Consider the following 24,267-nt stretch of genomic DNA (forward strand, 5'->3'; position numbering starts at 1 on the left):
CTTTTTTTATGTAATAGGAGGCAAACGAGCAAACGGGTCACTTGATGGTAAGCGATCAGCGTCGCCTATAGACACCCCCAACACTAGAGGAGGCACAGGTGCGTTGCCGGCCGTTTTTTAAAAAAAGGAGTTTGCTGTTTTCTTAAAGGTTTGAAGGTCATATCGGTTCGGAAATATCGCCGAGGACAGCTCATTCCATAGTTTTGCTGTGCGAGGCAGAAAGTTGCGGTCTACAGAGACCATGTGATAGTATACTCACTTGTGTTCCCATAGTTTCTCGCGCCGGTTGAACGTTTCGCTGCAGCAGTCGCACTCGTACCGCTCCGAGGAGCGCGCGCGCGACCGCGAGTTGCCGCCGCCGCGGTTTTGGTGGACGCGGCGATGGATTCTGCGGGGAATAAGGAATTTTAGTATACTGAATGCTATGAGAAAAGTTTTCTTGTAATGTAAGATCTTGTAATTTTAATCGCTTAATATTTTATGCTTACTAAACAGTCAGTTCTATTTATATTGTTAACCTTAATTTTTAAATGATTAAAAATTAGACTAAGTTATAATTTTACCGGAGCCCCGGTAACCCGCTAGACAGACCGCAGCTCCGGGCCCCAGAGCTCTTTCAGTAAAACAAACTATATCAAAGGACCGTCGCGAAGTATTTTGACAAAAAGACCGCGGTGTACTCACAAAAAACGGTCTATTGATAAAAAAAAATACGGTCTAATAATAAAAAATACGGCCTACTCAAAAAAACATCGCATTCTTAACATTAAAATACGGTCTACTAACGAAAAGACCGCGGTCTACTGACACAAAAAGACCAAAACACGCTACTTACTTGAGAGTGACCCTCGTAGAATACCATTTGGAGCAGATATGACATTGGAAGCTTTTGTCAGCGGATTCGTTCTCCGACTCGCTGATTTCGTCGTGTGAAGTCGGTGCCGCCGGATCCGCTGACCGTTCCGGATCCGAGTCGGATCCGGTGTCGGACATAGCACCGCTGTTGGACCATTCACCAAATGATCTGAATCATATAGCAATTTCGTGTCTAGATTAGGCTAGTTTAAAAAGAAAGAAATAAAAAAGGTATATAGGGTGACCGGTAATTAGTGACCGATATTTAAACACGTGATTGTACTCATGATTGCAAACAACATTCCCAAAGAAACTTTTTTGTACACTTATTCGTTTTATTTTTATCACGATAACAAAAGAACAAAATTTTACGTGTTTAAATATTCTTCAATAATTACCAGTCACCCTATTGCAGGCAAAACAAGAAAATAATTTTAAAATGTTAATAAATAAGCAAAAGGGCGCCGTCGTGTGTCGCGGAATGCTGTTCATAAATATGAGCCTCTAGCATGGCTTGCTGGACTGTAAGGGATTCGATCCCAAGAGCCCAAGCAGGCCCACCCGAGTCGAGTAAAGAATTACTAGGCTTTTTTTTCTGTATTTCGAAAATTTCTCAGTAGTCGCGCGGAGTCTGGAATTGTGTCCAGTATATGGCAATACGCTCACCCCGTTACATGGGACTTCGTTGCACTTGCAACCACTCGACCAACGAGGTAGTCATATTTGTAATATTTGCTTTGACGTTCGTTCGGTCTTTTTGAAATAAATAATTTTGTCGTGGTGGCCCGAAGGTTTAAGACGACAAGTACCAATGTGACTTTTCCGAGTTATACGTACTTTCTAAGATTATGTAGACACCACTGACAAACGGTGACGGAAAACATTGTGAGGAAACCTAATTTCTAATTATAAGTTTGAAATCGCCAACCCGCATTGAGCAAGCGTAGTGATTAATGCTCAAACCTTCTCCGTGTGAGAAGAGGCCAAAGGCCTACTGACCAAAGTCAGCAGTGGCCAGTTATAGGCTGTTGGTTGGTTTTCTGAATGTTGACATTTGACTCACCTATCATCCTCGTGTACCGGATGATTGGCCGCGGGTTTTGGTTCAGTCTTTAGTTTCTCATCGCCCGACTCGGACTCGCTGTCCGAGCTATCAGACGAACTAGACGAGTCGGAACTCGACGAACTCGATGAACCGGAACTTGAACTGCCTGTAATTTGAGAATACTTAACTTCAGATCATGATTTACTCACGTCTGTTATTGGAGAAAAGCTCTACTAGTTTTGAGTTGCAGGGGGACTCTTTATCATGAGCAGTCCAATTTTTTGTGTGAAGAACATGGGTAGACGCCTAATTTTTATTTCAATGTCCGTCTTGTAGATTATTTTAAAATACGTATTTTTTATGTCCTTTCGGAAACTTTCTTACTTTTAAGTGTGGGAAAGCCATGAGTACGAATGTGCCGGAAACTCGACGGGAGTGATACCACGATTTCACTGAAAACCGACGTGAAACAAAGCTTACGTTGTGTTTAGTTGGGTAAGTGAGGTTACTGGAACCGGAGGCCCAATTACCCCACTTCCCAATCTTTCCAATACCTGATTCCGTTAAAACCCTTTAATTCCTAACCCCCAAAAGGCATCCCACGACTTTACTGTTTCGAGTGTCCATGGACGGCGGCGATTGCGTACCATCAGGCGATCCGTCTGCACTGCATTTCATGGTAAACACCATGAAACACCATGAAACGCCTAAACCCCTAACCAACTTCGATCCACCTATGTATATGAAGATAATACAAGCGAAGCCACGGTCGGAAGCTAGTATATACATAATATATTATGTAGTATATAAAGTAAATAGAATGATGAAATGATGCTGTAAACTTACTGCTTCGCACATTACGAGATCCAGAGGTGCTTTGTGAGGGAACCGGGCGACGTTCTGATCAAACAACAATGACACAATTACACTTTTTGAAGGTCAACGTCAAAGTCGGGGTCGAAGGTCAAAGTCAAGGTCGAAGGTCGAATGTCAAAGTCTATGTTTGGGGGTGTGTTTTTAAGTAACTCATGGGGAGTGGTAAGGTTTAAAATAAATTTAAAAAATCATGTCAATGAGGGGTGGTAAATTTAAAAAAAAATAAAGATTTTAAAATGAAAATGTAAGAGTTTAAATTAAAAATTAAAGTTTAAAAATTACGCTAGATGTCAAACTTTAAGTGTCTAATATCACAGTTAAAGGTCTAAAGTCAAAGTCAAAATCAAAAGTCCAAGGTCGAACGCCAATCAAGATGAAATTAAGTCAAAGCTCCGATTAAATATCCAAAACCAAAGTCAACACCTAACATCAAAATCAAACGTCAAAGTCAAGGTCACGGTCAAAGTCAAGGTCACAGTCAACATCAACATCAAAAGTCAAAGTCAAAAGGTATATAAAAAGAAACCATGGCTCACCGGATCCGGAACTACTGCTGTCCGAGTCTGAGTTGGAACTGTCCTCCAGTTTCTCCACTCGAGTCTCCATCTCCTTGACTGACGCACATCCTGAAAGAAAAATAAAAATGTTTTATCCTGCTGAAATATTTTTTTAGATTGCCAAAGTGCCCCATTAGTGGCATCATTGAATCAGTTCTAAGCAAATGGTAATTCATCGCCGCCGTCCATGGACATTCGAAACACTAGAGGCGTTACAAGCGCATTGCCGCCCTTTTGGGGGTTAGAAGTTGCTGGGAAATCGGAAATTTCGAAGATTGGGAAGGGGAGTAGTTGGGCCTCCAGTAACCTCTCTCACACAACGCAAGCGTTGTTTCACGTCAGTTTTATAATATTAGCATTGATAGTACGACTCGGAGCTGCGGGCTGCCTAGCTAGTTACGGAGGCTCCGGCTCGAAAAGCAGGTGTAGGAACGGGGTGGTTTTTAGTCAGTAAGAGTCTGACACTCCCTCTCGCCTCGCCCAAGGCGGATGATTTTCCCTCCCCAAAATAACAGCATTGATAGTACAAACCCTCCGAGCTCCTCACGGAGAGTACTTCATCATCGTCCCTCCTCTGAGAGTCCAGCGGCTTCTTGAAGTTCACAGCCAACAGGTGTGTGTCGTATAGATCATCCTGGAAATAATATATCAATAATACAAAAATAAGTCGGGTTTTCCTTCCTGACGCTATAACTCCAGAACGCACGAACCGATTTCCACGGTTTTGCATTCATTGGAAAGGTCTCGGGCTCCGTGAGGTTTATAGCAAGAATTCAGGAAAAAAAATAAGAGAAAAGCAGGAAAACAGGGAAAATTCTTGATGGCGAAACGGAGTTCGCCGGGTTTTCTAGTCAATAATAAATAAATCATCAACAGCCTATAAGTGGCCACTGTTGACCAAAGGCCTCTCCTCACACGGAGAAGGTTTGAGCATTAATCACCACGCTTGCTCAATGCGGGTTGGTGATTTCAAACTTATAATTAGAAATTATAAGTCCAGGTTTAAAATTGTACATCGCATACTCGAGCTGCGCATCTTCCACGCACCGCTACACAGCTTAGTATCAGTGGAAACGGTCACATAATTTCACAGCTTAGTTATTACATTTTAGTAGCATAGTTACATAGCACATCTCTGGTGGAAAAGCACCGTTATCCCACGGGAACGTGGGCGACGCCGCTAGTAGACACTAGATACACATAGTTTTTTTTTTTTTTTTTTTTTTTTTAGTTTTTAAAAACGTTGCCCCACATTAGGATTTTCTCCTGTGTCGTGGGTGCGTTTACAAACATACAAGTTCACATACACATGACACCCAGACCCGAAACAACAATTTGTGGATCACACATAAGAGTTGCTCCGTGCGGGAATCGAACCCGCTACCCGTTGCGCGGCAGCCAGTTGCCCAGCCACCGCACCAACCGTGCAGTCAATAGGACTTACATCCATACATACATACATAACCTCACGCCTGTCTCCCATGAGGGTAGGCAGAGACAATGGAACGCCAATTGCCACGGTTCTTACACACTTCTTTCGCTTCATCAACAGTCATCAGTCTTTTCATGCATGCTCGTCGGTTAAAGGTACTTTTAATTTGGCCCTTCTTTAATATATCGCCAATCTGGTCGCTATATGTCCGTCTGGGGCGCCCTCTACCGACGGTCCCACTCATATTCGCCTTGTATACTTCTTTCGTAAATCTGTTTTCATCCATCCTTTCTACATGACTTGACTTTCTTTTATATAGGACTTACCTTGTCAATATTGGCGTATTTCTCGTGGATGTGTCTGAGGGCTCGCAGGTTCTCATCCAGACTGAGGGAGTCAGATGCCTGGCTGGGGGATCCTGCAACAGGGAAGCTAATAAACACACAACACTTGGTTTGTGGGAGAGCCATGCTTCGGCACTGCTGGGCCGGCTCGACCGGAGTGATACCACGGCCGAGCAGAAAACTGGCGTGAAACAACGCGATACGACCTTTAAATGTTCAAGAAAAGAGCCTACTCCTTTTTAAAAGGTCGGTAAAGCTCCTGTGCCTCCTCTGGTGTCCATAAGCAGCGTTGATCGCTTACCAGCTTACCATCTGGATACCAGTCTGCTCGTTTGCCAGCCTATTCCATAAAAAAACGCTTGCGTTGTGTGAGTGAGGTTACCGGAGGCCCAATTACCCCCTTCCCAATCTCCCCAATCCCCGATTCCCCAACAACCCTTAAACACCTAACCCCCAAAAGGCCGACAACGAACTTGTAACGCCTCTAGTGTTTCAAGTGTCCATGGGCGGCGGCGATTGCTTACCATCAGGTGATCCGTCTGCTCGTTTACCGGCTTATGCCATAAAAAAGTTAATTTACCGAGATCAGGCTCGTCATCGCTGTCCAGTGTGATCGGTTCAGATACTTCGGGCATCAGGTTGTTTCTTACACGTATCTCTGGAAAATTACATAAATACAACCATAAAACTTTGATAAAGCGATAGGGTGCGCTGATGCAGAGTAAAATCTTTTAGACTTTTAGTCTATAGCTCTAACAAATCTTTTTTATATAGGGTGGCTGGTAATTAGTGAACGATATTTAAACACTTGATTGTACTCATGATTACAAACAACTTTCCCGAAGAAACTATTTTTGTATAGTCATTATTTTTATTTTTATCACATTTCGCGTAAAGTTCTGGAATACGTACTAGTCTTCCGATAACGCGGGCGCGGGCGCCTCGCTGCTAACAGTTGGTCATGCGAAAGCACGCACGTGCCATTTTGTTGTTTTGTTATTGTAATAAAAATAAAACTAATGAATATACAAAAAAAGTTTCTTCGGGAAAGTTGTTTGTAATCATGAGTACAATCACGTGTTTAAATATCGTTCACTAATTACCAGTCACCCTATACAAGTATGTAAGTATACTTACTAGGTTGCTGTTGCACTTTGTTGTTGGCTGCGAGTTGGTCCACCTTCCGCGGCCTGCCGCGCTTGCCTTTCACGCGTTCCGTCGACGGATTCTGGTGGGAAACATATTATATTATAACCAATGAGTGGCTTATATGAGTTTGTTTTACGTTTAACGAGTTCGAAACGAGAGCGCGTTCGGCGCTCTGATTGGTTGGTACATTCGCGCCGGCCAATCAGAGCGCCAATCGTGCTTTCTTTTTATTTTCGTTCAACATTCATTCGAGGCTCAAATACCCCCTTCCCAATCTTCCCAAACCCTGATTCCCCAACAACCCTTTAAATTCCTAAACCCCAAAAGGCCGGCAACGCACTTGTAACGCCTCTGGTGTTTCAGATGTCCATGAGCAGCGGCGATTGCTTACCATCAAGTGATCCGTCTGCTCGTTTACCGGCTTATACCATTAAAAAATACTATGTAGTCTGCAAAACTGGTACTTACAGCATCCTTCTTAGTGCTGGGATTCCTTTTTGTGTATTTTCTTTTGGTTCGAGGCGTCGTCTCACCCGCAGACGATGAAGCCGCTGAATCTACAAAAATACAATCAATTAAGAACCTTATCGTCTAGAAAATATGTCCTAAAATGCTTTATAATCAACTGATTTTGACATTTGTATTTTTTCTTACGGTTTAAATATCCCACTAGCATTATAAAGTTTGTTGTATGTTTGTTACTCCTTCATGTCAAAATGGCTGAAGGGATCGAAATGAAATTTGGAACAGGGGTAGATTATAGTCTAGAATAACATATAGACACACTTTGAACCCTCAAGAACGCGGGCAAAGCCACTGACTGGAACTAGTAAAGTATATTTAGGATCAAATCAAATCACTTTAATGCTATATCATTTATTGATATATCATTCTTAAAAACCACCCCGTTCCTACTTCTGCATTTTGACCCAGAGCCCCGGTAAACTGTTTAAATTATCCGCTGCTCTGTTTCAGGCATGAGCCCTACTGGGCCCCATCTATGGTGGTCTGATGGCTCTTTGTCAGCGCCACGGGTCTGGTTCTGACCGGACGGCGAGCTACCCTTGGTCGCCGTCAGAAGACCCGCTCTGCCGGTGGCCTAAGATCATCCCGCGATCCCATAATTTTCATAACTTAGGTACAGAATTCAAAATCAGTTGATTTAATTACAAATTATAATGTCTAAACAATAAAATTGGTATAAATCTATCATTATTACCATGCACATCTATTCCAGATATATTTAAAAAAAACAATATACATATCATCATATGTTGACTCTTTTATCAACAGTCTATAAGTGGCCACTGCTGACCAAAGGCCTCTTTTCACACGGAAAAGGTTTGAGCATTAATCACCACGCTTGCTCAATGCGGGTTGGCTATAATTTTAACCCGCGAAGTGGTATAGAGTTTCCTTAGTACGAGTTTGTTTTACGTTAAAGCGCATTCGGCGCTGTGATTGGTTGGTTTATTCGAGCCGGCCAATCAGAGCGCCGAACGCGCTCGTTTCGATTACTTTAATTGTAAAGAAAACTCGTACTAAGGGTACAATCCACACATACAATGTAACATCCACTTTTCACCATTTATGTTATAAGTCCCATGTAATAGGGGGTGAGCCTATTGCCATATACCGGCAACAATTCCAAATACCACCATGCTTACACATATTATTTTCTATAAAAAAATGGATGAAATGATTAAAAATAAAACTATCTACGTGTAAAGCCATGCAACACTAACACGATGAACATCGAAATGGTTAAAATATGTTAATATGAGTGTTTTTATGAGATATGCATGCTTATTTGTTACTCGAACGAGTAAAGGTTGGCAAACGGGTCACTCAACACAGCTACGAAAAAGTGTGGGAGAGCCATGCTTCAGCACGAATGGGCCGGCTCGACCGGAGTGACATCACGGCCTTTTAGAAAACCGACGTGAAACAACGATTGCGTTGCGAGAGTGAGGTTACCGGACGCCTTCCCAATCCCCGATTCCCCAACCACCCTTTAATCCCTACACCTAAAAAGGCCAGCAACACACTTGTAACGCCTTTGTTGTTTTGGGTGTCCATGGGCGGCGGCGATTGCTTATTACCATCAGGTGATCCGTCCATTCGTTTACCGGCTTACTAGATTTAATAATAAAAGATTACCCGACTCTAAGTATATTTAAAAATCTCTAATACATTCCGCGACGCACAGAGAAAAAATAATAAGTATACAAAAGTCCATTTAAAAATAAAAAAATAAATAAACACCGAATCATTCCTTCTAAGTTTACCAAAATTTTACAAATATTCAACTAGAAATTCTACCAAAACACAATAATTTCGAAACTACATACTCTCATGCATACTATATTAGTTCGTGATCGAAGTGGCAATTAGGAAAATTTTAACTTCTATTTTATACATCTTTTATCTCCATTCTTCTTTATCAAACATACTTAATTATTAATTACATACATTTAATAAAATTACGCATTCGAAGCTGCACTCTGGAATAATCACCTAGCCTCACTGACGGACAATTTTTGACGTCTCAAAAATGCCTCATGGGGTGCAAAAATTACCGGCGCTAGCGGAGGATTTGCCTTTAAGACGTTTTTGTTGGATTAATTGAGATAAATATCAAATCCTAGCACTCAAATATTTTCAAACACACATATAAAAATATCAACATCACGCCTGTTATCCCCAAAGGGGTAGGCAAGGTACACATTACGGCACGTAATGCCACTGTGCAATGTACACCCACTTTTCACCATTTGTGTTATAAGTCCCATGTAAGAAGGGGTGAGCCTATTGCCATATACTGGGCTCAATTCCGGACTCCGTGCTTCTACTGAGATATTTCCTAAAAACCGAAAAATGTCCAGTAATACGTTACCCGACCAGGGAATCTCGACCCCTTGCCGCCGAACTAGCACGGCGGCAAGGGGTCACGGTTTCCATTCCCGGGTCGCAACCATTTGACCAATGAGGCACTCACATAAAAAATAGAAGTCAAAATATTCTCAAACAACGCACCACTTCGAGTCACAACTAAAATAACCTAAAAACCTACAAAAATACACAAGAATTTTGAAAAAAACACAACAAACCTTTCCTCTTTATAAATTTATTCGAACGTCTCACTAAAACCTTTTTATCCCCGACCTTGCGGACAGTGTTGCCAGTTTTCGCTGGGATTTTTCTCATGGCAACATTGTTCTTTTTTTTATTCGCCGGTATCGTGCGTTTTTTGATGCGCGACGCGAGTGGCAGTGACGTTTTCGATACTTTAGCTAAAGTGAATATTTTAGTGTTAGTTGTTTTTGAAGATGATCCAAGCTTTGAAACGTTATTGCAAGATTATTTAAGATTAATCCATGTAAACTGTTGAACTATGGGTAGGATTTGTCCTATATAATGCCTAAGTGTGGGAGAGCCATATAAGCTCGACCGGAGTGATATCATAGCCTCACAGAAAACCGAAGTGAAACAACGCTTACGTTGTGTGAGTGAGGTTACCGGAGGCCCAATTGCCCTATCTTCCCACTCCCCGATTCTGCAACAACCCTTAAATTCCTAACACTAAAAGGCCGGCAACGCACTTGTAACGCCTCTGGTGGAAACACCAGCTAGGTAAGTTGAGAATTACGTTTATTTTGATTATATTACTATACAACGGGTGTAACGTGATATGTTAAAATATATCTTAATTAATCTTGCAATAACGTTTCAAATTATTAGTGTCTGCAATGAATTATTACGCTAGAATGGAGCAAAAATACATTTTTTTTTAAACTACAATCCATTTCATTTTCATTATTTTGTTATTGTGATAAAAATAAAACTAATGAGTATACAACAAAAGTTTCTTTGGGAAAGTTGTTTGTAATCATGAGTACAATCACGTGTTTAAATATCGTTCACTAATTACCAGTCAGTAATTTTTACTAGTATTTCTGCTCCATTCTCGCAAAATGCAATGTTTAGTAATTTGACATTAGTATCACACATCACACTTTATTTTCAATAGATGGCAGCACCATATGAACTTCCTTGAATGTTTATAAAACAAAGTGGCACACGATGAGTTATTTTGCAATAATTATTGGTCTAATATCACCAATTTTGATAGTCAAAAGTCAATGTCAAAGCATTTATTTCAATTAATCTTTATTTAGGCAAATGTGAAATGCTAATAACTTTTAATAGTTATTCTATCAAAATTTAATTACTTTTTTTCAAGTCAAATAAATACAGATAATTTTACACATTACATATATGTAATTAAATTTCGTTTAACTTCAAAATTACTTTAATATATTTAACTTAAGTCTGTTTGACCTTGACTTTGATCTGGATTTTTACTTTTACTTTGACTTTGATTTTAACATTTGACCTTGACCTTGACTTTAACTTTGACATTTAACATATAAATTTTTAAATCATGTCCAATCCCCAAAATTAGTGAAATTAGACCATATATTATTATTATGTACAAGTGCTAAAACCCTTAAAATGCGATGAATATTTAATATCATATTAGTTACATATACAGTAATATACAAAAGATGAGTGCATGTTCCCCAAAGGGGGTAGACAGAGGTGCACATATACAGTGCAACACCCACTTTTCACCAGTTATGTTATAAGTCCCATGTAATAGAGGGCGCGCTTTACACAAAGCACAATTTATGATATTCAAAAGCAATGTCACGCCTTTTATCCCCGAAGGGGTAGGCAGAGGTGAACATTACGGCACGTAATGCCGCTATACAATGTACACCCACTTTTCACTATTTGTGTTATGAGTCCCATGTAATAGGGGGTGAGTCTATTGCCATATACTGGACACAATTCCAGACTCCGTGTTACTACTGAGGAATTTTCGAAAAACCGAAAAAAAGTATGTTTTATAATACTCTGTTATTATAAAAAAAGCTCTTGAACGGGGTATCAAACCCAAAACATCTGTTAAACAATCTCACTACTTATTTAAATACCTAAATCTCCTTATTAAAATTGATTTTGATTTTTTGTAACATCCTATACATATAAACAGCAAAAATACATACCTCCTGTAGCTCGACGTTTATATTCACGTTTGGCTTTTCTCTCCAACGCTTCTGTAATAAAAAAACGTTATATTTTAAACGGTTTTAATCAGAACTCTATTCTACCAATCAAATCAAACAGAGCGATGCAGCGGGCATTAGCAAATTTTATATAAAACTCTTCAGTTTCTGGTGACTGAGAGAGTGACAGATTATACACAGTTGTAGCGCGCTATGGGAATGCCGAGAGTGACAGACTACCAAATAACAACTCGAAAATTTTTATATTTTTTTACAAAATCGTGGGCAAAATCTACTTTTCTTATACATATTATATTGGAACACAACAGCATAGAAATTTACATAAAATTGTTTTTTTTTATACAGTCTAGTACAAAATATATTTTTATAAAAAAAATATTTAATTTGTATGTGAGTGTAGTGGAATCTTGCAACTAAATTTCGAAGCAGATATCTTCAACCGATTGAGCTGAAATTCGTAATTTTGTATACACTTTTAGTTTGCATTACCGTAAATGTTACGCTTGTTTTAATAAAAATCTAGTTTAAGTATACACACACAATACTATTATAAATGTAAAAATTTCTTTGTTTGGATGTTTGTCCGTCCATCAAGCTAAAACTACTGAACGGATTTTGATGAAATGTTGTATACAGACAGGGTATGAGTTGACTTGGGTGATAGGATTCTTTTTATCCGACGAAAAAGCCAGTATTATATCATTTAAAACATGCAATGTTAAAAAACTTATTAAAAATTTAGTTTTTCAGTAAAATTGAGGACAAAATCTACTTTTCTTGTATATTTTGGTCATGCAATCTACAACTTACCTTCAGGCGATGCAGTTCCATCTGATTGGCAAGGAAAGAGAGAAAAACACATTCAATACACATTTTGGGGTAGACAGAAGTGCATATATACAATGTAACACCCACTTTTCACCATTTATGTTATGAGTCCCATGTAATGCGATTTAGTTGGTCACCCAAGTCCTGCGTGAGCGATCTAGACGCGAAAGCGATGCGGTGCGGCGCGGGGCGAAAACCACTTACACACGTTTCAGTTTATAATTTAATTCACTGCAAGGAGTGCCAACTGAAAACCAGTGCTGCTTACCTCCTGTGCAACTGCACTGCACTGCAACCCTTTCGGGATGAGCATGTTGCTACTTTATTTAAGCAATTTTCTTTTTTATTTATGTCATGTGTTTTAACATTAAAATTGTAACAATTATTACTTTTATTTGTGTTATATTTTTGATGCATCTTGTCCGGTGCCGGATTAGATTTTTTTCTTTCTTCGTATAATGACGGAAACGGAAACAAAACGCCGCCGCGTCACACCGCACCGCTTCGCGTTCGCTTCTAGATCGCTCACGCAGAACGTCGCACAAATTGTATGCAAGATTTTACCGTAAAAGTACATAAGACAGTATTTAACGCATATGAAATACCTAACTAACAGTAAAATTATATACAAAAGAATTTACATATGCACACCTAAAACTATGTACAGAAAAAAAAAATCGTGAATTATGTACAAACAGTGGTTAGTATAACATCACACCGTACCGTAGGGGGTAGACAGAAGTGTATAAGGTGACTGGTAATTAGTGAACGATATTTAAACACGTGATTGTACTCATGATTACAAACAACTTTCCCGAAGAAACTATTTTGTATACTCGTTAGTTTTATTTTTATCACAATAACAAAACAACAATTTTCGCGTGATCAGCTGTTAGCAGCGAGGCGCCTGCCTTCTAAGACTAGTAGGTATATTGGAACTTTACGCGCGCGTGCTAATGAAATGTTGTTACTAATAAAAATAAAACTAATGAGTATACAAAAAAGTTTTTTTGGGAAAGTTGTTTGTAATCATGAGTACAATCACGTGTTTAAATATCGTTCACTAATTACCAGTCACCCTATATACAATGTAACACCCACTTTTCACCAGTTATGTTATGAATCCCATGTAATACAAATTAGTAGGTTTAGTAAAAAGCCAATTGCAAAAACCCAAAAAAAAAACATGGTGAAAAAAATAATACGAAAAAAAAACAAAACACAATTTACCTAACTCCCTAGCTCTTTTTCTAGCTAGATATTCTGGGCTCGTTTTGTCCACGCGTGGACGTCCCCGCTTACGTTTTTCCCCACTCTCCGGGGTACGACTACTATTCATCATAGCCGCTGAAAAATAAATTAAGAAAATAAAATAAAAATGAAAGAAAAATAAACACTTTCGCAGCATTCGCCGTGGATTATTTTGAGGGGGAAAATCGTCGAATGGCTTCCCGCCTGGGGTGAGGCGAGGGGGAAGGGGTAGAGGGAGTGTCAGACTCTTACTGACTAAAAACCACCCCGTTCCTTATCCTGCCGTAACGTAAACCCGCTAGGTAGTCCGCAGCTCCGGATTAAGCATCAGCCCTACTGGGCCCCATCTATGGTGGTCTGGTTCTTTGAGGCACACGCGGAACGCGACGCACCGTACGCACGGGTCTGGTTCTGGTCGGGCGGCGAGCTACCCTTGCTCGCCGTCCGCAGACCCGCACTTACGGTGGCCGGAGATCGTCACGCGATCCCCGACGCCGTAAAAAGGGTACAGGTTAAAGAGTCTGGTAATAAAAAGTAAGATTGCTCACCCATTTCTTTGGCTTGTTTCCGAGCTGCGAGATTGGCGAGGTATTCAGGGCTGGTCTTGTCCACCCTGGGCCTGCCACGCTTCCTTTTGACGGGCGTCGGAGGCTCGCTCGACTCCGGAGTGTAGGAACTCGCTGTAAAAGGATATTCAATTAATATTATTAAGGCGAAAATGTGTTTTTATGGTATAAGCCGGTAAAGGAGCAGACGGATCATCTGATGGTAAGCAATCGCCGCGGAAACACTAGAGGAGTAAGAAGTGCTTTGCCAGCCTTTTGAGGGTTAGAAATTTAAGTGTTGTTTGGGATTTGAGAATGGGGCTAATTGGGTCTTTCTTCGGTAACCTGCACACACTACACGATTGGAGCGCTAGCTAACCGGCTGCTGCGCAACGTGTAGCGGGTTCCAATCCCGCACCTCAAGAGCAACTCTTTCCGTCATCCACAAATTGTTGTTCCTAGTCTGGGTGTGATGTGTATGTGAACTTGTATGTTTGTAAACGCACCCACAACACAGGAGAAAATCCTAGTGTGGGGCTTAAAAAATATGGTTTACTGTCTCTGTACTGAATCTATCTTTATGTTCTTCCTACATACTGAATGACTTGGCTGACAATGCATGCATAAATATAACTTTAAATAAATAAATAGTGTGGCACGAATGGGCCGGCTGGACCGGAGTGATACCACGGCCTCACAGAAAACCGACGTGAAACAACGCGTGCGTTGTGTGAGTGAGGTTACCGGAGACCCAATTTTCCCTTCCCAATCTTCCCCAACAACCCTTAAATTCCTAACCCCATAAGAACAACGCACTTGTAACGCCTCTGGTGTTTCAAGTGTCCATGGGCGGCGGCGATTGCTTACCATCAGGTGATAATAAATAAATGTATCTTACCGCTGCTTATAGGCTCTTGTTTGGGTCTCGGCGCGTACAGCTCTGGCGGCACGAAGTGAGACACTGGCGACCGGTAGTCCACAGTCAGCGGCAACCCGCTAGGCACTGCGGCAGACACAGAAAGTGGCACATTAAAATGTGGACAATTGGCAACATTTTGGAGGGAGTGTCAGACTCTTACTGACTAAAAACCACCCCGTTCCTACTTCTGCTTTTGCTATGCTACGTTTGGCTTTTACCTATCAAATTCATTGGTACACATAGCTTAGTACTGGCGGAAAAGCAAGCTGTTTTATATAGAAAGATGTGTGCAATGGATGTGTGCAATATGGATGGCTTCCTACTAACGAGACATTGCATACTCGAGCTGCGCATCTTCCTCGCACAGCTACTTTGCGACGTACATCTTCATAGCACGACTTCCTCGCACAGCTACATAGCTTAATATCATTTGAAACGGTCACATAGTTTCACAGCTTAGCTATTACATCTTTCTGGGTGTCATGTGTATGTGAACTTGTATGTTTGTAAACACACCCACGACACTGGAGAAAATCCTAGTGTAGGGCAACGTTTTTTAAAAGAAGAAAAAGAAAGTCTTTGTATCATAGCTACATAGCACATCTCTGGTGGAAAAGCACCCATACAGTGTGATATGTCTTTAAAACGCTGCTGAAAAAATACATCTAAGCTATCTATACTAATATTATAAAGCTGAAGAGTTTGTTTGATTGTTTGTTTGTTTGAACGCGCTAATCTCCGGAACTACTGGTCCGAATTGAATAATTCTTTTTGTGTTGGATAGTGCATTTATCGAGGAAGGCTATAGGCTATAAAACATCACGCTATTACCAATAGGAGCTGAGCAGAGCGGGTGAAACCGCGCGGAAGTAGAATAAAATTAGACATGATCATACCTTGATTTAATCCATATATTTCTCCGTTGTGATCCATTTTAGGTTTCTTGTCAGGGCTCGGTTTCTGACTGCCCTCGCTGTTCGGTGACTCTTCCCTCTTCAATTGAGGCAGGGCGGAGTCCAACTGGCTCTCACATAACGCCATATTACTTGATTTATATTCTTTATTCACTTGCGGTTTGTTAAGCTGAAAAAATTGAGGGTTTTTTCATTAGTATACGTGTAAATTTAGTTTTTTTAAGGGGGAAAAATCATCCAATCACTACTTCTCTCAATCTCTCAGTTTTTCATTAGTATTTTTTTTTATTGGGACACGCCCGTCTCCGAACTCCTGTGCACCAGGATCTACAGTAGATACAACCATGCAAACACCGGAACATTGAAGTCCAACGTCCCAGGGACATGAATGACTGTCTTGGATCCCGCAACGAAATAAATCAGAAGATATTATTAGAGGAGAAGAAAACAAAAGGAAACGATAGATAGATAGTTAGAATTTCTTTAGTAACTATACGAGTAAATAGGGTAGATGACAATTTTTATTTAAATGTCAGTCTTGTAGATTATTTTAAATTAAAATATAACTACAGATTTTTTTTTCACTTGTGAAAACAAAAAGTTACTTTCGAAGATATATCGATTCGAAATATCACGTGATGTCACTTCTTGGTACATTTTATACGTAGAAATGACGTATTTGCTCCCACTCTTACACTTTGATTCGTTTTATCTCTGTATTGTTTTCTTAAAACTACGACAAAATAAAAAAATACGTGTCTAATATTTTTTCATTACCTAACTGACGGACTGAATAGATTTTTAATTTTCATACCCCGTCATCATCCCTATTATGTCAGTCTCAACAAGTCCCATGTAATAGAGGGTGAGCCTATTACCATATACCAGACACACTTCCACAAGTCTAACTAAACAAGAGTTCAACTTTTTTTTTTCGGCACGGTGGGCGCGGTTGTTGGGCAACAAGCTGCCGAAAAACGTGTCGCGAGTTCAATTCCTGCACTAAGCAACTCTTTATGTATTATTCTAGTCTGAGTGTCAATGTATATGTGAAAATTCATGTTTGTAAACGCAGCCACGACACAGGAGACATTTTTTTAGGGGGAAAATCATCCAATAACTTCTCCCGCCTTGGACGAAGCGAGAGGGAGTGTCAAACTCTTACTGACTAAAAACCACCCCGTTCCTACTTCTGCTTTTCGGCCCGGAGCCCCGGTAACCCGCTAGGCAGTCCACAGCTCCGGGACTGTAGGAAATATTAACTTACTATTATGGGGCAAACGTTTAAAAAAACCCGAACAATTCTACAACCTGACACGGAAATCGTCGCATGCACTTGTAAAGACACTCTTTACAAACCAATACAACAGAATCATGACCCAGTAGTAAAACCTCAAGCAAAAACAGGTTAAGTCAATACCTGTTTATTCTGAGGGGTTGTTGGGTAATTCTTTAGCTTATAACTATTGTCAAAATACTACAATAAGCAGATCAATGGACGATCCCCACACCTGTTACGACACAGGTATTCAGTTACGTATTAAAGAAGGGTGAGTTTTTTTGGGGCGGCAAACGGGATGACGGATCACCTGATGGTAAGCAATCGGTGTTTATTGTCAGTCGCAATACGGTTACTGGAGGCGTTACAAGTGCGTTGCCGGCTTGTTGGGGGTTAGGAATTTAAGGGTTGTTGGGGAATTGAGGATTGGGAAGATTGGGAAGGGGGTAATTGGGCCTTCGGTAACCTCACTCACACAACGCAAGCGTTGTTTTACGTCGGTTTTCTGTGAGGCCGTGGTATCACTCCGGTCGAGCCGGCCCATTATGGCTTTCCCAGAAAATTGTAAGTATGTATGAAAACTTTAGAAGCTTTAGTTAGCAGGATTAACTAAACTAACTAGTTATTTTAATACTTGTAAGCCTCTGGTGTTTCATGTGTCCACGGGCGGCCAGGTGATCCGTCTGCTAGTTTACCGGCTTACCTATACCACACACCAACGTCACGCCTTTTATCCCCGAAGGGGTAGGCAGAGGTGCACATTACAGCACGTAACGCCGCTATACAATGTACATCCACTCTTCACCACTTGTGTTATAAGTCCCATGTAATAGGAGGTTATACCATATAAAAAATAATTGTTAAAATGAACCCTATCGGAGATAAGTCGCATTAACTAATAGTTAATGTCGTTTTTTGTCTCTAACATGGGGTAGCGGGGTTTAGGGGACGCGGTTTCGATTTCCGTGTCAATATCGATTTCCGGAGTTATAATGATAAGGGTGTAAATGTTTTAGAGTAATCTACCTACATAGAGTTATACAAAAATCAATTGTTGTTCGTTAGTCTCGCTAAAACTCGAGAACGGCTAGACCGATTTGGCAAATTTTGGTCTTGAATTATTTGTGGAAATGATAAATGATATTTATTTTACAAATAGGTTACAATGTAACTCTTTTACACGTCAATCTCTTAAATAACTAGATGAGGCCGGTGGAAGTCCAGGGAAGGTTTAAAAGGTAAGAAAAAGTTTTTGAGGCGGTACGAAGCTTGCCGGGTCAGCTAGTGTGTACTAAATTAGGAGCAAGCTAGCATTTCAGTAATTTCATTTCGTTCGGCCAAAAAGTGATAATGGCATTTTCTGAGTAAAATGACCTTTTAGCCCGGAGTCAGCAAGTGCGGCGGAGTTTCTCATGCCCGGTGCTGAATCAATTATTTTTCTTTCAGTTTAAAAGAATAAGATTTTAACTGAGTACCTGGTCTCAGTTAAATATGTTTCGTCTAAGAGACTGCTTACATATAACTAGCGGACCCGACAGACGTTGTCCTGTCTACACGTTAATTTGAAAATTTTAAACTTTTTTAATAAGCTAAAACATTCTGGACCTTTTTGATGAAAATTATTATTCAAATGTTATGACAATATCTAACGTCATTAATATTTGACACTGCGATGGTAGCGCCGTCCGTCGGATCCGATGTAAAACATTCCAAAATCAACAACTACTAATAAATTAAAAATTAATTAAAAAAACATTGTCCAGCGGACAAAATTGTGAATCTAAACCATTCTCAGATCCCCTTGAACACACACAAAAAATTTCATCAAAATCAGTTCAGTTGTTTAAGAGAAGTTCATTATGCGGGTATACGGTACCCGCGAGAAGAGTAAGGGTGGTGACAAATGTATTCTACTCTGTTATCACCAAACTAACTATAATAATATGCAATATCATTAAACAAAGACAGACAGACCAACCTAATTGTTCATCTAATTAGAGTTGACGACCTGATTAGGGAACTTGCAAAGTATATTCAAAGTCAAAGTCAAAACCTTTATTCCAATTAAACTATAAATAGGTACTTTTTAAATGTCAACAAATAAAGAAATAAATAAGTCTGTCAGTCAGTAAAGCTAAGTGCTTGTTCTAAAGTGTAATGATAGTCAACCACCAATATTATAAAAGTAATATAGTTCTTTTAAAATAAAAATTTTGACAGTTGTCATTGGTGTGTTTACAAACATACAATTTCACATACACATCACACCCAGACCCGAAACAACAATTTGTGGATCCCTACCTACCCCATTATTTAATAACAGGGGGCTTACTCTTGAATCCAATTCCGACCGGTCATTCTCATTAATAATATTGTGAACATACTCTTAAGTTTGCAACATCAAAACTGTGAAATTGCATGGATATTGAATGAACTAAATGGTATTGAGTTTAGCTTTATATTGCATACTCTGAATGCTATTGTAACAGCTATGATTGTGGTTGTATAGTTTTGACACTGAATTATTATTGAGATTATACTTTTTTTCTTTTCGAAAAATTTCTCAGTAACTAGTAGCACGGAGTTTGGAATTATGACCGGTATATGGCAATAGGCTCACCCATTATTACATGGTACTTAAAACACAAATGGTGAGAAGGAAAAGTGAGTTTACATTGTATAGCAGCATTAAGTGCCGTAATGTGCACTTCTACCAACCCTTCGGGGATAAAAGGAGTAATGTTGCGTGCAATTATACTTATTAGATTGAAATTGCATTGACATTGAGATTGGTTTCAAGAGTAAGCGCCCTGGTAAGTATGTACAAAAAAACTATGTATTTATCCCAAGTTACTTGTGGTCAGTACAATATGTCTTCTCCCATTCTCCTCTATGAGACATCATCACATTAAAAACATTGTATTCATATATTTATTCTTTTGTGCTTGTGTTTTGACTTAGCATCAATCCGCTTCATTTCTCTGCACTACCCTATGGTTGACTGTTAGAGAATGCCTTAAGGCATTAAGTCCGCCATTCACTGTTTTGTGATGAAGTTTAAATAAATAAATAAAAACTCCTTTCTCTTTAACATCGAAATGAAATGAATTTATTTTCTGTAAATAGGCTATGAAAGAGCAATCTAGATGAGGTTGGTAGGTATCATTCTTTATAACACTCTGGTCGAGTTTATCAATGAATGACAAAGTAAAAATAAACTTGAAAATAATATAATTATTAAGTAAAATAATGGATTCCTGGGAATAAACTTGAATAAAACACTTAGATTCCTGACTTAGGTTGTATTACTCGACTGAGTTTATCAGACAAATTGTAAAACATATATTTTTAAAAGAGTAACGAATGGAGTTTATTGCTCGTTCTTCTCCATTCGAAGCTACACTTTGGAACGAGCACCTAGCTTTACTGATGGACAGATTTACAGACTATTATTTATTTCTTTATTTGTTGACGTTTCAAAAGTACTTAAGTATATGGTTTAATTGGAATAAATGATTTGACTTTGACTTTATTGTTTTAATATACTTTTTAAAGATATTTCAGAAATATCTAATGTCTAGTGTCTGGAATTGTATCATTGTGTATCACACAGGCTCACCCCCTATTACATGGGAGTCATAACATAAATGGGGAGAAATGGGTTTTACGTTGTATATATTCCGTCTACACCTACAAAAGTGTGATGTTATGCGACTTTGACTTTGATATTGATCATCAAAACACAAGTGTAAACATCCACAAGCATGTACAAACAGGAACTGTAATATACCTCATACTTGTCCTAACAAAACCGGTTTATCAAAATCAGTGCAGTCGTTTCTGAGCTTTTTAGCACCTTACACACTTACAAACACTTAAATATTAATTTTTAAACCTACTTAAGAAGTTTCTTAATAGTTTTGCAAAAGTTTCAAAGTGAATTCTGACATGTTTATTACTTTAAAAACTGTTTTGAAGTTGAAATTTTAATTTGGTCAAAATGTTTGTAGTGTATTGGTATTTTTGCATTAATTACACTTTTTAAACGTGTATCGAAGATATATCCCCGCATTTACATCTATAGACACCATGAAAAAGGTAATTAAACGCTTATCTGCTGCCTACAAAGAAATTACTTTCAGAAAACTTACCTGTATTATAAATATCCATGTAAAAACAACAAACACTTAAATAAACCACTATTTTACACTTATAACGTAGAATAAAACAATATTAATTATATTACCACACAATATAAACTTAATATAACAACAAAAAACTCGATATTTTAACTTAAGTTCGCCTATAGCAATCAATTTTCTTTTGCCTGAATTCAGTCATTGAGTGAAACGCGTATTATACATTAAACTAACGTTTTCCACACTTAACTTTTAATGATACTACATCTTTGTTGCAAAAGGACGCTTTTAAAAGTGATTACAAAAGTTTTTAGCGTAGATTATCGGAGATATAAACAAAATTCACTGCGATACAAAATTTCTTCAGACGTCCATTTCATCACGAATGGTAACGCTACTGTCTACATGGGGGAGTTGAGATAGCAAATCTATTTTTGTTATGGCAACACTCCGTGTTACACGACGGAGTCCCGTTAGGACGTTGACGTCGATAGCTTTGTCCGATTCTTGGTTAGAAAGTAGTACAATTGTGATCTGTCACACCGTTTTTCTTGTTTTGTACATGATTTGCAAATACGGGACAGGAAATTTCAAGTATTTAAATTGTTATTTGGAATTTTATAAGATATTTCTGTCATATTTTCGAGTAAAACTTAAAATTACATTTAGAAAAATGTACTTCAATAGTAAACTTCGGAACAAAACTTACGAAATCGTTCTCGAAAACAGTGACTTCATTAACTTTTCAATTTATCCGTTTAATAGAAAATAAGGCTAAAATCTAAACGAGAACACCAAAAATTGCATTAAAACCACCAAAATTACACCCTAAAAATCTTTAATAACATGAGAATAATTTGATTTAAAGACTTGGTCAAAAGTTTTGTTGTTTTTTGTTGTTTAGTGAGCAACATTTTTGGGTGTGGGGCAGGAGGTGAGACAGTACGGAATAGAGATAGTTATAGGTAGGTCGAGCGTCGAGTTGGCATTGTAATAAACTACTTGACGTGTTTATCGTATAACGCGTTATCGCAGGTTCTTTGTACGCGGTTCAGCTTCACCTTGCTCCGTTCGCCTCTCAACCAGAATACTATTGACGTAAAATAATCGTTTATTTTCTCATTTTTTCCAATTCCACGTCTCTTGCAGATTTTTTAAAATTATCTTTTGTATATTTCGTCGGTAAATTAGATGTGAATTTTCGTGTTTTACAAAGTCGAGTTAATGTTCATTTTTAATATTTTGTTTTTAATTTGTATTTAATTCTATCACGTGCTTTTATTTCGTAATGAGGTGGTATTTTAGAGGAGAAGGCTATGAGTAATCAGTCTGAGCCATTTATTTATTTTCTAAGCGAAAAAAGAAATTATATTTCCAATTATTTTTAACATTTTCGAAATTCTCACATGTAAATAACCATCAGCATAATCTGCCTAACAGCAACCAACATCTAGACATGCAGAAAGGAATAATTGAGTGCCGTTTAAACTCTATTTCTACATCAAATCAAAACTAAAAGCGAGTGTTATCAATGCACTCTAGGCCAGCTAAATATAGTTGTCAAGTAATTCGGTATGTTATCAAATAAAGATTAGCGAGTAGCAGACAATTATCGATTTGTTTGCACGACATAGTCTGACAAAAATCAATACGCCGATAGTTTTCCGAATAACGAACGGGCGGGGTTTTGTTAGAAAGGGACAAATGGTGTCCCACATTAGAATACAAACATTACAATGTGTACAGAGTAATAATAATGCATTATTGAACTTGTTTATCTGATTGGAGAGAGAAGTTTCGTTGTAAACGCTGCGACGTAGTGTATTATGCGTCATTTTAACAAGTTTACAGACAGATAGGCCGTAACATTGAGTTAGACTGGTTTAGGAAACCAAATAACAGAGTATCACTTACCGTTTCACTTGTAGATGTTGTTAATATGGACGAAGAAACTCTATTAAATCATTATAGAAGATTTAAATAAGTTTTTTAAGGGTTTTAATGGATAGTGCTTAGGTTATGTCTCGCATTAGATAATAAAGATACCTAATTATTATTATTTTATGCATAAATTAGCTAATTATTAAATTACATGACATTGAACATAGCTGAGAAATAATTTGTGTGTATTTATATAGAAATTAAAATTAAAATTTGTAAAATATCATGACAGGCATTGTTTCATCGGACAGTATTAGGGAATCAATTAATATGTCATTAAAGGGTAATTAATAAATTGATCATTCATTTAAATGAGTTGCTAACCACATTTTAGTCATAACTTGTACATTAGAAGAATAGGAATGTTGTTTTTGTTTAAAATACTGATGTAAAATTGATTTTTGTTACAAAATATTAGGTTAAGTTAGAAAAAGAAATAATTAATAAATAAATCAGATGCATCGCAGCATTATTGAGTGATTGTTATTAATTTTATTGTAATATAAATGATTAAATTTTTCAACTTATGATTTAATGGAATAAAATATTTATTGATAGCCAAATTTATGATTAATATAAAATTCGGATTAATTTATTTATCATCCTAAGCTTAAATAGCGTAATTATATAAGTTATATTCAGAAACCTTAAAAATAAAATAACACATGCCAACAATAGCTCCCCTGTGATGACGCATAAATACCACAAACAGCATTAGCATAAAAACGGGAATTTTTAATTCTATTATGGCAACATTAAAATGCATCTCCTGACGTATTAAAAATGCAGACAGAGCGAGATGGAAGATAGAGTTCATTGGAAATGTCAAAAGTTCAACGAACTTGTGCATAGATAGATAAAACGCAAAAATATATTTATTTTTGAGTTTGTGTTTGTTTACATGTTACAATAAAGAATATTATAATATTGCTGACTATATTTTATTATTGAGAATCTTTAAGAATGTGATTTAACTTATAGAACTGTATTGAGGCAAAACTATATTGTTTATCTTACTTTTTAAATAAAATAAAACCATGTTAGGAGCGCCATGATGAGAGTACCTATTATACTTATTTGGTAGAATGAACGAGGTAAGT

General features: G+C 38.2%; 2 protein-coding genes across 36 annotated transcripts in view; one reads left to right on the forward strand and one right to left on the reverse strand.

Moving 5' to 3' along the window:
- Positions 1 to 23,289, reverse strand: part of LOC118281165 (serine/arginine repetitive matrix protein 2) — a 57,707-nt gene extending 34,418 nt beyond the window's left edge. For 26 of the 35 annotated variants that reach the window (XM_050700470.1, XM_050700484.1, XM_050700482.1 and 23 more), the window contains exons 1-18: positions 21,239 to 21,628; positions 15,791 to 15,977; positions 14,874 to 14,978; positions 13,979 to 14,110; positions 13,410 to 13,526; positions 12,162 to 12,182; positions 11,331 to 11,381; positions 9,369 to 9,551; positions 6,727 to 6,815; positions 6,247 to 6,337; positions 5,690 to 5,767; positions 5,092 to 5,183; positions 3,865 to 3,967; positions 3,313 to 3,402; positions 2,747 to 2,800; positions 1,919 to 2,066; positions 836 to 1,024; positions 260 to 388 (exon numbers count right to left, since the gene is read on the reverse strand). In XM_050700470.1, coding sequence (XP_050556427.1) covers positions 260 to 388; positions 836 to 1,024; positions 1,919 to 2,066; positions 2,747 to 2,800; positions 3,313 to 3,402; positions 3,865 to 3,967; positions 5,092 to 5,183; positions 5,690 to 5,767; positions 6,247 to 6,337; positions 6,727 to 6,815; positions 9,369 to 9,551; positions 11,331 to 11,381; positions 12,162 to 12,182; positions 13,410 to 13,526; positions 13,979 to 14,110; positions 14,874 to 14,978; positions 15,791 to 15,935 — 1,817 coding nt within the window. In that variant the 5' untranslated portion in view covers positions 15,936 to 15,977; positions 21,239 to 21,628. Of the gene's footprint in view, positions 1 to 259; positions 389 to 835; positions 1,025 to 1,918; positions 2,067 to 2,746; positions 2,801 to 3,312; positions 3,403 to 3,864; positions 3,968 to 5,091; positions 5,184 to 5,689; positions 5,768 to 6,246; positions 6,338 to 6,726; positions 6,816 to 9,368; positions 9,552 to 11,330; positions 11,382 to 12,161; positions 12,183 to 13,409; positions 13,527 to 13,978; positions 14,111 to 14,873; positions 14,979 to 15,790; positions 15,978 to 21,238; positions 21,629 to 23,140 lie in introns of those variants that run through there. The other 9 variants (XM_050700476.1, XM_050700489.1, XM_050700491.1 and 6 more) reach the window with 9 other exon arrangements.
- LOC118281103 (protein suppressor of hairy wing-like) overlaps positions 1 to 24,267 on the forward strand; it is a 196,883-nt gene that overhangs the window by 87,587 nt on the left and 85,029 nt on the right. The gene's annotated exons all lie outside the window — the stretch shown is intronic.

Source organism: Spodoptera frugiperda, chromosome 19, assembly GCF_023101765.2.
Source record: "Spodoptera frugiperda isolate SF20-4 chromosome 19, AGI-APGP_CSIRO_Sfru_2.0, whole genome shotgun sequence".
NCBI lineage: Eukaryota > Metazoa > Arthropoda > Insecta > Lepidoptera > Noctuidae > Spodoptera > Spodoptera frugiperda.